This window comes from Malania oleifera, chromosome 7, assembly GCF_029873635.1.
Source record: "Malania oleifera isolate guangnan ecotype guangnan chromosome 7, ASM2987363v1, whole genome shotgun sequence".
In the NCBI taxonomy this organism is placed as follows: Eukaryota; Viridiplantae; Streptophyta; class Magnoliopsida; order Santalales; family Ximeniaceae; genus Malania; species Malania oleifera.
The window spans coordinates 98,211,298-98,228,022 of NC_080423.1; the positions used below are offsets into that span (position 1 = coordinate 98,211,298).

Here is a 16,725-nt window from a genome sequence, read left to right on the forward strand (position 1 = left end):
AAGATTAAATTATCCATGCGTGCCCATTTAAAGATTAAATAATTACTTTAATCTCATAATGACCTCCGCTTGTGCAATCTAATTTTTTTTTCTACACTTTCTCATAAGTTTTGAAAGACTGTTTCAGGTTGGGATGGTGTAATGTATGACAATTTTGTATGTATCATCAACAATAATAATTAAGTTTTTTAAATTTATTTATCAAAATAATTTCAATTACCATAATTCTTCTAAATTATTCATACTTTCTATCTCTTATTTTATACAAAAATTTTCTATTGTGAGAGTAAAAATAGTAAGAACTTTTCTTTATAATAAAACAAAAATAAAAAGAGATGGTGTCCCTAATTTTTTCTTTTACCTATAATGAAAAATAATAATTTCAAACAATGACTATTATAATATGACAAATTTTTACAATGTACTTTTTTTTTTTAGGTTCGAGGTTTTGTAAATGATATAACGAACTTTTGGTCTAATTCTATATTTTTTTAAAAAAAAAAATTAAGCAACAGGCCGAACTTATTTTGGGTTCAATTTATTGGATTTCAATTTATTTTAATTCTTTAAGTTTAATGCAACACTCTAAACATTGTAATCGATATAAATGAAAATTTATTTTTTAGCTTGAGTTAATTAGCTTAAATGAACAATTTATCAAACTAGTTTTTGGCTAAAAAAAATAGTAAATTAATCAACACGTGCATCTTGATTTTACTTAAAGAACATCGATCATGTCATAAATAATAGACTTTTAATTATCAAAGATAATATGATTCAATACTTTATTAATACATCCCAATATTTCATTCAAAAATAATTGTATATTTAAAATAATTAAATAAATTTTATAATGCAAACAATTAAGCATTGACATAATCATACTAATTACCACATCACTATTAAAAAAAAGTGTATCAAGTTCGACTCCCATTGGTGTATTAAGCCCCTATTTGGGAACACTTAAAAAAATATTTATAAAACTTATCACTTAAAATAAGTACTTTTACAACAAACAAACAAAAAAAGTGGCGTTTTACCTGTAGTACAACAAACACTTATTGTAAAAAATATTTTTAAAAAATATTTTTTTAAAGAACTATTTAAGTGAATTTTGAGAAATAATGTAAAATAATTTTTTAGTCACCTATAAGTGGTAGACACTATTCATAGATGAGGTCAATTTTGTAAATATAAGAAAATCCAGTGGCTATTTTATAATTTAAAAAATACATGAGAAGATAATCATATATCATTTTATTATGTATTTTAATATATTAATTATTAAGGAAATATAATTGAATTCTAGAATAAAGAATAAGAATCATCTGTTAATTTAAATTAATATTAAAAATTAAAAATACTAATTTAATTAATAATATCATTTTAACATAAATTAATATGATAATCGAATGTTATAAATATAAATTAAGAACAAGATTTGGTAACCAAAAAATTATATAATATTTTTCTACATTATAAAAATAATTAAATATTAATTAAAAATAATAGTTAACATAATTATTATTAAATTATTTAAGGATTAACCACATATTATTTTATTATGCATCATAACCTATTAAAATATAATTGAATTCTAAAATGAATAAAAAGAACTATCTATAAATTTAAATTAACATCAAATAAACTAAAATTTTTAATTTAGTTATTAATCCTATTGTTAACATTAATCAATGTAATAATCATATTCAATGTAATCGATGTAGTAATGAATATGAGAGTATAATAAAATATATGGTAGAATTTAGAAACACGTGCTGAATTTTCGTAAGTTTATTACAACTATTAAAGAGCTACCTAAACTTATAATTTCATTGAAAAAAATAACCCCTTCCACCAAGTGACGGGTTACTTTTTTTTTATGCTACAAATTATTTTATGACGTATTTGGTACTTGTCAGAAACTAGAGAAGTGTTATACAATGTTTGAGAGCTCAAAGTGCCTCTCGATTTTACCCTAAAATAAAATATACAAAATATATAAAGACAATCGTATCCCTTCCAGTAAATTATAGGACTGTTTATGATATTCTTCATTACGCTAATTCTATTTGAAAAAACCTAACAAAAAGATCATAAGATCTAAAGAATCTTGTTTTATTAAGCTAATTAACTTACAATCATTTTCAACATAAGTTTCTAATAGGGCCGATGTCTTAAAAAAGCAATCATCACTTTTATCGACAAAAAGAAATATCAAAGAACGATAGATCTTTTTTTTTTACCCCCTTGTTTGGGTGATTATGGAAGATATTATTTCTACATTTTTTTTCCCAAAAAATGAAATTATCACAATCCACACCAAATAATGTTTATTTTTATACCGAAGACTTACAAAATTCTACCAATAAAGGTCAAACTATTATGCTTTACATATGTTTCTTGTAAGACTTGTTTAGTTATCTATTTACTTTCGAGACATCTCAAGATTTTTTACCTCTTGAAATTTATTACTCTATATATAAGAGAATCATACACTATTTTTGGCCTCCAAAACCACGATGATAGCTTCTTCTAACTTTGAATGAGATAAATAAAATAAAATTATAAGAACCAATCAAAACTTTTTTGTACAATTAAATAAATTAACAAAATTTTTATTCCAATGGCCTACAAAGAAGTATCTTAAATTGATCAATTTATTTATTTTTTATTTTATATCCACAATGCCATTCATCACCAATTACACATCATAGTGACAATGTGATAAAAATATATTAATAATTTATTTAGATATTAATTTAAAAAATTAAATTGAGAATTAATTCTTGAGATAGAATAAATATTCAAAAAAAAGCACTTAGAGTTAATTTTATTATATTTTAAATTAATTTTTATAATAATACATTTAAAATGTTGGTCTTGTTGTATGATAAAAGTAGTGTGTGCACCCCGTTTACTTACTCCCTTTAGTTAGATGGTTAAGCTCGAATATTTAAGATATCTCACTTATAAAAATTGAGATATTTATACTTCACAAGGCATCCTACTTTCTTTTATATATATATTATAAAATTTGCAATTCTAAGGGCACCCTCGATGGATCCATACCCAGTCAGAGCAGACGGCTGCTGCTCCTTCAACATCTACGGCGCCGGCTGCTCCTCCATCACCCTTTGCTGCTCCACCTACTCTGCTGGACATGTTGACATTAAGCCACCAGCCGTTGAATTTTTTGCTCCCCCTTGTATATATATATATATATGTGTCTGTGTGGAGTTGTGATATGTGAAGTGAGAAGTGAGTGTGGTGAGTTGCAGCGTGCATAAGAGAGTTGAGTGAGAGTTAAGTGATTGTATCCTCCTCCTCCTCTGTATTTTTTCCCAGTACATAGTAATCTCTCGCTCCCGTGGACGTAGGCCGGAATTTGGCCGAACCACGTAACTCTGGTGTCAATATTGGTATGTGTGTGCTTTATTTATTTTTTATCCATTAATTACTTGATCTGTAAAATCCCAACAACCCTAACCTCCCCTAGGCAAAGGGAAGGGAAACTAAATTGTATGCACAACATTAGTATATGCGAGGCCCGAGGAAGGGACGGACTACAATGGGTTTACAGTACGCAGTTTAACTTGCATTTTTGCAAGAGGTTATTTCCATACCTCGAACTCGTGACCTTTAAGTCACATGGTGACAACCTTACCATTGTGCCTAAGCTCCCCTTCACCGCTTAATATTGTGTGATTCAATTTTTTTTCACTCTTTTATAATTTATTATATATCTTTATTCCTTCGTGAAATTCCTTCTAAACATCTCTTAGAATGTTAGGAAACTCCCCATTAGAATAATAAGTAGGAAACTCCCCAATAGTTAGAATAATGAGTACTAATTTTGTTCAAGAATTTCGGATGTAAAATAGATTACCCTTATTATGCAACTCGAATCCAATGAACATTTCATTAGAAAAAAAAAAAAATGTCCTTGCCATATATTTAGAGAGACCTTAATTGTATTAGATTTGGACAAGATATAATACAAAAATTGTATTAAAATTTATCCAAATCCACCCAAATCCAAACCCAACGCCTGAAATCCATGCTCCCAAAACATAGCATTGCACTACATTTAGAAACATTAATTTTAAACCTTAGATTTGAATTTTAAAAATTTTGAACAAGTTTCAATATAATTTTATATTATATCCATCCAAATTTAATACAAATTTAAATTTAATATCTTTCTAAACTAATCCATGCAACTCATTTCATCACTCATCCCATATCCGTTTAACATTCTCACCTAAGTTGGTAGACAAGCATTAGAAATTTTCAAGTGCAACTTCGAAGGCTAGCCAAGGAGTAGAAACAGCTAGCTTTCAAGAAACACAGCCTTGGAAAAATGAAAGTCCCAAATCCAAGCCTGCAATAGCCTTAGAAAGAAGACAAGCCAAGAAAGGCTAGGCTAACCATACGTGCCAAGTGTCACATTTTCACATGCTATTACTATGCTTCTTTTTTTCCTTCTCTTTTTTTTATCCGTAGCCCTCTCACCATTAACCCCCAAAAAAAGTCAAATTTTGTTAGAAAAACATTCCGAATTTTAATGCAATTTCAAAGTCCAGAGAGAAAAAACTAGAAGCCCTAACTTTAAAGAAAATGGAAGTTGTTCCATTGTGCTAGACATAGCATAAAAGAGTTGGCCAACCATACATTCTAGTTTCCCATTATGCTGAAATTGTTTGAACAAGAAGAAGTACCAAGTCCCACTAGAGGGGCAAAACCAGCCAATACTTCTTTCACAACCCAAAATTTATTTCGTATCATAAAATCACTTTGTACTTCCAAAAGTGTCCCAAAACAATCCTCGGAAGAGGATATAGTTGAAATAGATTTTGCACAATGCTAATTATGCTTCACATCCAGCAGGCAGACAAATTTTAAATCAATGCAATTCTTCTTTTCACGGCAGTTTAAAAACGTACATGATGTACATGGCTACATAGCTATGAAGAAATTGTGTATTTTCTGCTAAAACAATTGGGAAATCAATGCAATGGCAGGCACCGTGTTACAAGCTGGAAATATGATCAGAACCCAGATTGGATCGAACGATGGAGCTGTCAAGATGGAACGCAGATGACTCTGCCAACTTAAGGGCATCTAAAACCCTAAGCCGGGTTCCCTGCTGCCCAACAACAACAGCTGCAACCCTAGCCGCCAATGCACCCATGCCTTTCAAATCTGACACGCCCCGCAATATGCCATACAAAATACCAGATGCATATGCATCTCCAGCCCCACAAGTGTCCACAGGCACACAAGGTGAAGGGGGGATATATACAGCTTCACCTTTTACACCAATGTAAGATCCTCTCTGCCCATCAGTAACTGAGACTAGAGGAACAAAGTGGCTTAGGTACCTTGTAGCTGAAACACAGCTTTCCTTTGATCCAAAATGACAGAAAGCTCTTGCTTCATTACTGTTTGCAAAAACAATGTCTGCTGAGTTCCCTATAACTTCCCTGAGCCAAAAAAAAAAAAAAAAGATAAAGTTTAATTAATTGCCAAACAGAGGCTCCAATATTTACTGAACACAGATGGCTACCCATGAAATGGCGATAAAATAATAAAGTGCATGTCAATTCGGAAACTACAGCCAAAAAAGCATCACTGTTGAGGGTGGGGACTCCGGAAATTGAATTTTATATGTTACCACAAACAGCAAAAAGAGAAGACAAGTGGTGCCTACAAGACTTATTATACCCTCACATATTAGGTTTTGGAAAGAAACTAGCTTCCTGATTGGCAAAACGTGCACTTATCCAGAGACCAGAGTAATAATTTGTTAATTCTTACTTTCTGCTAAGCGACAAAGGGATGCAGCAACTAGTTCATGGCAACCCTCCCTGAGCAGGATCATAACAGCCCCCACTCAAATGATTACAGGCCCACTATAGATGCTCCAGGCCTTCATCTTAGCAAATCTTTTTTATTTGTTGATTGGCACTGTAAGCAAAAACGGAGGCTGAGGTCCTCTTTAATTGATAATAACTTCTGTTTTTTGAATTCTGAAAGTTTATAAGCTTTAAATAGATATTCATTTTATTCTTTTAAACCCTTCATCAAAAGCACAGAGACAGGATTGAAATAAATTTTTGAAATAACCTTTGTTCTATTAGTTTTTCTAATTATTATTGACTGCATTTGTTACCATAGTCTAGACAAAATTCTCTTATTCTCTCTTCCAAAGATTTAACACGTACTTTTGGTACGCTCTTGGTGGGAAACACATTTACCTAAAATGTCTTCCTAGTGCATGGGACAGAATTTTGAGGAAATTTCAAGAAAGAAATTATTGCACACCATAATTTTTAAGATGTGGAAGAAGCTTATTCAAGATGGTTCAACAACAGCCAGGAAATTTTTGGGGAACTCCCAGGAACTACTGGAAAACTCTGGATGCAACTACAGCTCTAATGAACAAGATTCCCATACATCTAGCTTTGAACACACAGTGACCAAAAAAAAACCAACAAAAAAAAAAAAGGCTAGTTCTAAAAACATCCACAAATATATCCCACAACTTTTCATAGTTTTTCCTTGTATTTTTACTTTCTGAATAATTGTGCAAGTTTTCTAATGTTACCAATTTGCTTTGTTATGTTTAAGATATTATACAAATTAAAGCCAACGCTGAATCATTTCCATGCTTTTTGTGTTTGTTATATATTTCATGAATGAAGCTTCTCAATTTTGCTTCCCATGTTACTCCCAGATCCACATCCAAGTCCAGTAACGATAATTTATCTTGCCAAATGAAAACCATTTGAATACAAAATACTGAATCCTATTCGAAGCCCATTTTAGTAGACACATGGAGCCTAAGCAAATACTATAGCTGTAAGTATAAAGATTCAAATGCTCAACAACTAAATTTAAATGAATAATTTTTTTTTTCAAAATATATATATGGTCTTACCAGAAATCATTATAGTGTCTCTCAATGCAGGACACATCTGATGCTGTCACTGCAACCAGAGCCCCACTTCGGTGGGCTTCCTCACACGCCTTCTCAATTGTTCTGATTGTATCAGGAAATTCAAATAAATAGCCTTCAATGACAAGTATATTTGTCTTGGAAATCATGCTTGCCAAGCAAGGATCATAATTAACAGCCGAAGATGTGCCCTGAATCAATAAAAGTAAAAAAGGCAGACATATAAGGGCTTCAATTGAATGACTTCACAAAAAACAAAACAACCTCACACAAACCAAAAAAGCAAAGGCTTCTCATAGAATGTGAACTTAATATGTAAAATTTAACTGCTTCATAAAACCTCATAAATTAAAAAAGCAACCAACAACCTCTTGCACTACTAGAGGAAAAAATAAACCAGATCCTATGGCAGAATTGTCCAGAAAATATAATCTATTCAATGATTATTATAGTAACAGATTAAACATGCAGAGATAAAAAAAAAAAAAAAAAGGTTAGGCAACCCCGGAAGAGATCACATGCAAAAGTAAACTTCAGGTCACTGCTAACAAATACGAGTCAAACAATGTATCTTTTCTGAAAATATTTAGAATAAGGCAACTCCTTCCGAATTTCACTAAAAACAAAGTACAGATCCTTCATTTCAAATAGCCTGCTGCCTTAAAAAAAATGAAATTTCCTTTCTTTGTCCTTCACCATCTCCCCAAATTTGAAAGGTCTTATTTAGCTGAATTATAAAACAAATTCAAAAAATAAGATTGATTCAAAATAGGTTTGTCAAAATTTCTAATAAACTTAAACTATTTTGTTAATTTGCAAAGAGACTGCAAAATAATTTACTCAAAAAATAAATAAATAAAGCTGCCCTGGCACGTGTTCTTTATTATAGAAGGATCTGTCCCAATGAAATAAATTAAATAATGTGTGCGTGTTTGTGTGGGTTGTGTACAAAACCTTATTTTAGTTCGAGTATGTTTGGAAATGTTTTAGTATTATTATTATTATTATTACTATTATTATTATTATTTCTTGCTTCCACCTTTTTAAAGAATAAACACCTGGAAGGCACTTGACAAAACATGCTTTGGCTCCCAAAATGTGGAAATATTTTTCTAAAACTGCAGAACCATGCTAGAGCTTCTTTTGAGACAGAAACGAAGTACACATCATACAAATCAAAACATGGAAACAGAAACATCACAAACCAAAACCTGCCCAAGCACACAAGAGAAGATAAATGTGATATTATGACAGATTTTCATATCTAACCTATGCATAGATGATAGAACTCTAACTTGGAACAAGATTGGATAAAATTAAACAATTAGAATGCAGGAGATTCTACAATATGTAATTATGGAAGGCAAACACTTCTGCTGTATGTATCATACATATTATTTTCATATATAAATTCAGTACAAGGAAAAAATTTAGCTGAAACCAAGAATCTAGTACTGAGGAGAGGAGTACACAAATGCAAAATCACACTGCAGTATTTTTCCAAGTTTTTTTCAATGTCATTTGTTTTATTTAGCTAGTAGGTAAAGTACGTGTTTCCTAGCACATGTAATAATGAATTATTACAACGAACCAGACTAGAGATAACCAGCAGCTGGGAATATTGACATCAAGCAAAGAAATTAACAGCTTGTATAAAACTTAAATTGAAAAAATAAATTCTGCAACAACACTAAAATTGAGAAAACTCTATGGTGGTTGAAACAAATCTATTAAGGTGTCACTTAAAATTGTGCAAGAAATTTTTGGGGTAGAAACTAGCAAGGTAATGTGAACTAAAGACAACTCAAGTCACCACTTAAGCAAATGCCTCACTGAAATAGAAGACACAGCAACTTCAAGGTTCCGAGCAGAACCAAACACCTGATAGGTTAGAACCAAATGTTCATTACAGACAAGAAACAGAGAAGATCCGGGCATGACCAGTTGACCAGTTTGCTGTGGGATCACTTCCCTATTCTGCTTTGAGTTTTGTCTTCAGTAAGCCTGATTTAGACAATTAGTTCAGGATTCAGTTTCCTATTTCGCGTTGAGTACGTCTTTGGGTGTTCTATAAAGCATCTAAACCAACATGTGGACAAGGAATGGCTTGAAAAGAAATGCAGGATTTTCTACTCCTTTCAGGAGTAGAATAGTTGGAGAGCAAGGTTTGTGAGCTACAAAGAGAATGGTGCTTCAAAGAGATATATGTTTAGTCCTCCCAGTTGATGGAGGATGAGGCTCTACCCAAGAGAAAGAGGCTTTGCCATGAGCGAGGATGACGCAGGACTAATCTGGGGATATTATTGTTCAGAACACTGTAGAATGTTTTGGGTCCTTTTGGTATATTTATTTTTATACAGCTGGGATTCCTTTAAAACAAGGGCTGCAATTGATTCATGCTAGGATTTTTAGAGCTTAGTCAAATTATAAATATATGCTGAGAATTCACTACAGGCGGCTTGACAATTATTATGAATAAAATCTCAGCCTGTGACTCTTAAGTTCTCATAAGAACTTAGGATTTTCTTGTTTACAAACATAAGAAGAGGTTTTCCCTTTGTTTCCCCTTAAGAAACATAGGCTTCAATGGATAGGTGAGGTAAATCATCATCTCACTGTGCTCCCAACTGCATCAGACAAACATCCAGCATGATGTAAGAAACGTCCAGCAAGCTTGTGCTTTAGCTTGCCTTCATGTGTGTTAACCACTATGAAGGTTGCACAGGAGTGATGTAGCTCATGTGTTGAGCATCTGTAAGATTGTGTGAGCTTATGGGTGTAATTGGGATTTGGAATGAGTGTAACTTGGTGTACACCTTTCTACATAATAGTGAATTGTTCTTGTACTGATCATGGACATAGGCCAGGTTGAAGGGACTGAAAGACTAAACGACAGTAAATCTTGTATTATTTCTTGTGCATTTAACTCTGTGCTGCTTTCTGTGTTCTCCTATAACAAGATCTCACCTGATATGCAAGCATTGTGCGCTGAGCATCTGGAGTTGTGAGAACTATCACTGTCCCTGTTGTTCCATCCTTGACAGGAGCAGAGAAAAAATTCACATTTGCCCGACGCAATTTTGTCCTGTACCACATACAAAATTGTTCAGATTGATTAGTATCATAACCATTTTCTAACTATAAGAACATTGCTTCAGATGTCAAATAAAAGGGTTCATAACATTTTTTGAGTGCATCAAGAATGAAACTATGCTAAATTTAGATGCCTACCATAAAAGGCTTCAATGACACATCATGAGCCCAGAGAGGGCATGATGCAAAATACTAATCATAATCAACTTAATCCTAATCTCTCATCACCACCATATACCTTAAGTCTAAGCTTTACTAGAAATGAAAGTCATTAATAATTAGAAAAAGATACTTACCTTCTTGAGATTCATCAAAAGATGTTGACCTTCCCCTAACATTTTAAAATTTTCAATGACCTCTCAAGGCATTCGGTCTAGAGACACTTCTACCCCTCCATTAGTTCACTGACAAGTAGGCAAAGATCAAAAGACACTAACCTCCCATGAGGTTTGCCAAAAATGATACAACCCTCTCCTACATTTCAAAAATTTCACAAACCTCCCTATGTATTTAATCTTAGGGTCACTTGTCACCCATACATTAGTTCACTGTCAATGTCAAGTAGCCAAAAAAACTTGAATTATGCATTCAAAAAATAAAAATATTGAAGTTTACCCTTTCTTACCCTAGAAAAAGAGGCACCTAATTAAGCTAATTTGGAGTGTAACAGTTCTCTCTCCCTCATTCTCTCAATCCCAAAAAGGAAAAATATTCTCAGACCCAACTATAAATGCTTAATAACTAAAATATGAATCCTGGCAAGGGACCCAAATCTAAGGACACCGCTATATTCAAGAAACAATCTCGAAACACCCCTAATGTTAACATATAGTACAAGAACATTTTGAATCACAAGAGCTATTTTCTCAAACAGTAGCAATTAAATACTTAATATATCCTGGCTATCCATAATTTTCTTATACATATCCATGCACAACAATTTTCAAGTCCATTTTTATTTGCAAATTATATAATTTGTTGATAAACTATTCAAGAAAATCATACTACATAATCCAAACCTGTTTATTTTAAACAGAATAAAAATGAAAGTACATAATATGTTATTCCAAACTATATAAACAATAAATATTAATTTAAAAATTCCAATAACATATATATATATATATATATATACAAATTATATTCCACCACGCTGGAGATGGAGGTGCAGGGTGCTTTACATTTGGTGGTGCTCAAAATCCCAAATCAAATACTACTTGACTAAGCTAGCATCATGGTTGCTAGTACTGCCAATGTAAAGCACCACCAGCAACATTAGAAGCATACAATACTAATGGTAGTATTTTAGCATGTTTAATGTAATTTGGATACATATATATATATATATAGGTTATGGACAGATTTTGAGATGGAGGGAGAGAGGGAGGGAAGGCAAACAGTGATACCCTAGAAAAGCGTAATTAGGTGTCTTTTCTTTAATCATAACTATGTCAACGGCACAAAAGGGCAAACAGTGGATTTATATATATTTGATGCATAATGCATATTTTGTTAGGCAGCTAGACAGCGAACTAAAAATGAGAGTACAAGTGCCTGTAAAATCAAATATCCATGTAAAATTTTGTAAATGTCAAGACGTCCACATCTTTATGGCAAACCTCAAGGAAGGTTAGTATCTTCTGTCGTTTAGCCACTTGACAATGAACTAAAGGCTCGAATATATAAGCACGGTCTTAAATGTACACAAAATTGTCAAATTTTTTGTTTTCCACCACCCTCAAGATCGAATTATCGAAATGGCAATCAATTTCCATTTAACAAATTCCATTTAAATTTTCAAAAAAACACATCCAGAATTTATCAAAATCTTGAAACTCTGCATTTAAAAAAAAAAAAACTTGGTCATGGATTCATAGAACAAAATTTCCTTGAAATTGAAATTTGAGATTCAAAACTCCAAAATTGAAATTTCTCTATTCATAAATCTTTTATCTATTGAAAATAAAGACTATTATAAGAAGGATGTGAATGATAACTTTCACACTTTAAATTTCTTGCAAAATTGAACATAGGTATTAGCTACAGCATTTATTTGACCTTTTATGTCAAAAAATAGACCTATTTTCATAATAACTAATATTTAAGTGATAAATAAATTTCATTTATATTAACTTAATATGTTTAAAATGATTATTGTATTAAAGATATACACCACACACTTGTCATTGATGTATTTTTCTTGTAATATTTTTTAGTTATTATCTCTATTAACAGCTTTTAAAGTTAAATGAAAAATTCCCAGATTTTACAAATACTTTCCATCATATTCTAAAATTAAAATTGCAATTGACATTGACATCGAAATTTCCATCAAAATTTTCATACATTTGAAGGCATGAAATTCTAGTCAACATTGAATTTTTAGCCTCAAAAAAAATCAAAATCTGCATGGAGGTCCATGGAATTTTTCAAATTTTAAGAGAGGTCCGCGTCTTTTCAGGAAATGTCATGCAAAGTCTGTCTTTTCCCCAAATAATTTTATACCTCCTTACCTTAAACCAAGACTTGGGTAGTTGGATTCCAAAGTTAGAACTTCTCCAAATGGAAAGCTCTACTTGTCACAAGAAAAGCATCACAAGAGCAATTCACAAGTGATGCGGCATCACATGATTTGTTAAAATTTATTGAGTGTGAAAAAGTCAACTAACTCCAACAAATGATGAGATGCTATGTTACTTGTGATTTGCTCTTGTGATGTTTTTTATCATGATGAATGGCAAAACTCTCTCCAAATAGGCTAAGGCTGCATGATTACTAAATGTTCTTCTCATCTATAATACTGAAATAGACCTCTCTCTGCCATAGAGTCATTAAAAGTATATTTGGTATGCATGTGAATGGTTGGGATACTAACTTAGGAATTAGATGTTCTTCAATAAGCCCATGGAGGTGTATTTCTCAGGTCTACCCACTCTTGGTGCCTCCACTAAGTTTGTCTCAAGCAAGGGTTTTCATATTCATTCTGGGAAGACTTTTGGGTGGGTAATGCTGCTTTATTGTATTCCTTCCCCTCATCCTTATCATCTGAATTCAGGTTATAATGAGGCTCTTTCCTTCTTTTTGATTTTTGAAGGTCATTCATTTTCTTGAGACTTCCATTTCTGTAGAACTCTTTAATTCTTAATGATAGAGAGGTGGACGGGTTGTCTTCATTGTTGATGTCATTGGGGACTAGCAGTCCTTCCTTTGGAGTGGATAGAAATTCATAGTCTTTAGGCTCTTTTGGGGCTTATTCTAGCAAATCTTTTTGTGACTACTTGATTAATGCTAATATTTCATTTCCACACCATAGAATTATTTGGAAGGACAAAGTTCCCTCAAAGATCAAGGCTTTTATTTGGATGGTTGTTCTTAATAGAGTTAACACCAACAATCTGTGGGGTAGGAGATCTTCAAAGGCACTTTCTCCTGATATATGTTTTCTTTGTCTTGATAGTTCTAAAACAGCGTCTTATTTGTTTTCACACTATGTTTGCTTGGAATATATGGAATAAGCTTTTTGGTCTTTTCAGAGAATATTAGGTTTCTCTAAAGTCGATGGAGGATTTGTTGGCCACTTCTTTTGCTGGTTTTGGTAAAAGGAAGGACACTCATACTTTAAGTCTGTGCACAGTTTCACAGTTCTTTGGGGTTTATGGATCAAACAAAATGTTTGTATATTTATGGAAAAAAGCTGAACGTATCTTTGTTATGCGAGAAGAATCATTATTATTTAGTCTCACTTTGGTGTGCTTCTGCTGATTGTTTTAAAGAAGTGAGGTTTTCTAATATATAAGGAGATTTTCTGGAATTTTATGTCAGATCATTTTTTAGTTTTGTTTTATTGTTTTTGTTTTTGTATTATTTTTTTTTTTTCTCTTTTCTCTTTTTTTTTTTTTTTTTGCAGAAACAACCTCTTGCAAAAATGCAAGGTAAGGCTGCGTACTATAGATCCATTGTAGTCCGCCCCTTCCAAGGACCCTGCATACGCGGGAGCTTTGTGCACCAGGTTGCCTTTTTTTTTTTTTTTTTTTCCTTTTTTGTGGAGGATTTCTTGTTCGCCTTCTTGTACACTCTTCTTTTTTCTAATAAATTCATCTTCTTCCGCTATCAAAAAAAAAAAAGACTCTGAGCCAACTAGTTCTATGTCCTATCCAAGAGTGCTACAAAAATCGGATAACCTATCATTCTCATATGACATATTGGTAAATATGCAAACAAATTTTGTTTTTGTCTGCACCAGTGTGACTTTTCATGCCCTGCCTCTCCCCAGATAAATAAATTATATATTGCAAACAGCTGTTTATGTTAATTAAATGCCATTACATGCAAAGTTATGGTTGTTACAAACAATATATTGCTTGTGGTTATGGTAGATATTGTGAACATTTCAATAAGATAAACAGCTTGAAAAGTAATACCACTTGAAATATCAGAATTAGATGTATCAAATCCAGAAGTCTCCAAAGTTTCCTCTAAACTACTGAAAATATAATAACAATAAAAAATTGGCAACAATATCATGGGCTTGAAATTTTATCAAGATGCACTTCAAAATCAATCATTTGAAAAAATAATTTCCTGAAATAAATATAAAACAAAAAAAGTCTGACCTGTAGAACCCACCCAAAGGATCACTTCCAATGCTGCCTGCCATAGCTACATTCAGAACAGGGCCGCTGATTGGCTGACTGCCAAGCCTAGCCAAAGCCACCAGGCTATTGGAAAGGGATCCACCAGCAGCAGCCTTGTAGCTGCAACCATCCATCGCCCGCAAAACTCTACCCCTCTCTTCATGATTCACAACTTTCCTTGTCCCCTTCTCTAGCCCCAATCTCTTCAAAAACCCTTCATCCACCACACCAGAAAAGTCTACCTAGAAATGTAGAGCAGCAGCAGCAGCAGCCGCAACAACAACAATAATAATAATTATTATTATTATTATTATCATTACGAATATTAATTTGTCTACCTATACTAGATTATGAAATATAAGATAGAAAAAAAAAAAGTTAATGCAATCACCATAATTGCTCATAAGGAATAAATAATGGAATAAAATTCACATATGTAAAATAGCTTTCTCTTAAGGCCCAGAGCTCTGCTGCCAAACATTCCAGGTGAATAATTCCAACTGTATGAAATGCATAAATACCATAACACAACTATATATTGCTGACAAGTTTTAGGAGTAATAGATGACAAATGGTGATCACATGATTATTTTAGTATGCTGCAAAAGCCTGAAAATTAAACGCAACTTCTTTGAAGTCAAAATATTATTTCACATTCACATTTGAATAAACACAACAACAAAAAAATAACAATGTTAAGAAAACAGAGTAATTCCTAAGATGTTACAAAACAATTCACCTGTGTAACCTGATTATTCAAAAAAAAAATGGGAACTTCATCATAACAGAATTTTCACATTATTTGTTTTCACACCATACCAAAAATTCTCTAATTATAAAAATTATTATCCGCAAAAAAACTCAATTACTTATCACACTGACTCATAAAAAGGAACTAAGGCAAAACAAAGGATCTAAGAACAAATTTAGATCACTATTGAAGCTAAGATTTTTAAATTATATATTCTCCAATAGTTAAACCTGAAAAAAGAAGCCACCATCGAATGGAGCTTACTTGGAACAAACCAGCTTAGTAAATGTAAGCTTTTATTGTGCAAATACCCAGAACAACAAAGATGTAAAACTTAAAACTTTTGGGTTTTTTTTTTTTTTTTGCCCTGCGGAGCCGCAATCAAGGGAAGTAACAAAGAAAATCGCATAACGTAAACCATAGCTTCAAATTTCGTTTTCTTTCGCAATATCCATTTTCCGACCAACTAGAAATACACAATACCAGGTAAGTCAGGCAAAATGGGAAATTACCATAGCTTGACCAAGACCCAACACGTCCCATCTCTCAGGGGCCACAAAACCCCTATCATCTTCTTCTCCACTATCATCTTCTTCCTCATCCTCTCCGTGTGCGCTGAAAAGCCGGCCTTCGCAGCTAGCGAGCGGTCGAAGAGACCCAGAAAGGTTTTCTGCTTTTTTCATCGAAAAGGGTTCGGAGAACCTGAAATGGGTGGCGAGAAAAGCCGCGCCATGGACTATAAGAGAGGAAGACGAGCGGGAGGGAGAGGAGAGAAGCGCAGAAGTAGGCGAAGGCAGTGGTGGAGAGGGAGGAGAGAGGAGAGAGAACGACATGTTAATGCGGGTCGTTTCTGATTTTGGGTTGGATTTCTCGGAGTCGAATGAATGGTTTCGAGGAATTTTCAATTCCCATCCAGAGCCCTCCCCCCCTGGGCTATGGATAGAATGCCTACTTTGAGTTTTCTCCTCTCGTCGATCTTGCTGGGCGGCTTTTATGTTCACTGTTTTGTTTCCAAGTTCCGAAAATGCCCTTGTAGAGCTTAATTGAAAGTGAGAATGGAAAATACGTTACCTAAAACTAGGGTTTAAATTTTAAACCTACGGTTAGATTTCTTTAAGTTGCAAATTTTTTAGGAGGGGGTTCCTACTTCATGGATCCTCTTTTAGAATAGGGACATGTTTATTACTTTAGGGTGTATAGGATGATGATGTTGTTATATTATTTTATTATTATGAGATGTCCGAATAAAAATAGATTCGGTTTACCTTATATTTGAATAGATTTTA

The 16,725-nt window shown here is 32.8% G+C and overlaps 1 protein-coding gene across 1 annotated transcript; it reads right to left on the reverse strand.

Moving 5' to 3' along the window:
• Positions 1–4,899: 4,899 nt before the first annotated feature.
• On the reverse strand, positions 4,900–16,405 carry LOC131159292 (uncharacterized). The gene is made up of 5 exons (XM_058114057.1): positions 15,952–16,405; positions 14,668–14,930; positions 9,929–10,046; positions 6,944–7,152; positions 4,900–5,486 (listed from the first exon to the last, which is right to left on the reverse strand). The coding sequence occupies exons 1-5, from the start codon at positions 16,270–16,272 to the stop codon at positions 5,033–5,035; spliced, it is 1,365 nt and encodes a 454-aa protein (XP_057970040.1). The 5' UTR covers positions 16,273–16,405; the 3' UTR covers positions 4,900–5,032.
• Positions 16,406–16,725: the final 320 nt, after the last annotated feature.

Coding starts and splice junctions, on each gene's coding strand:
- LOC131159292 (XM_058114057.1), bottom strand. CDS start 16,272: ATGTCGTTCTCTCTCCTCTCTCCTCCCTCTCCACCACTGCCTTCGCCT. Junction 10,047..14,667: donor CCTTTGGGTGGGTTCTACAG/GTCAGACTTTTT, acceptor TATGTGGTACAG/GACAAAATTGCGTCGGGCAA. Junction 7,153..9,928: donor GCACAATGCTTGCATATCAG/GTGAGATCTTGT, acceptor TTATTGATTCAG/GGCACATCTTCGGCTGTTAA.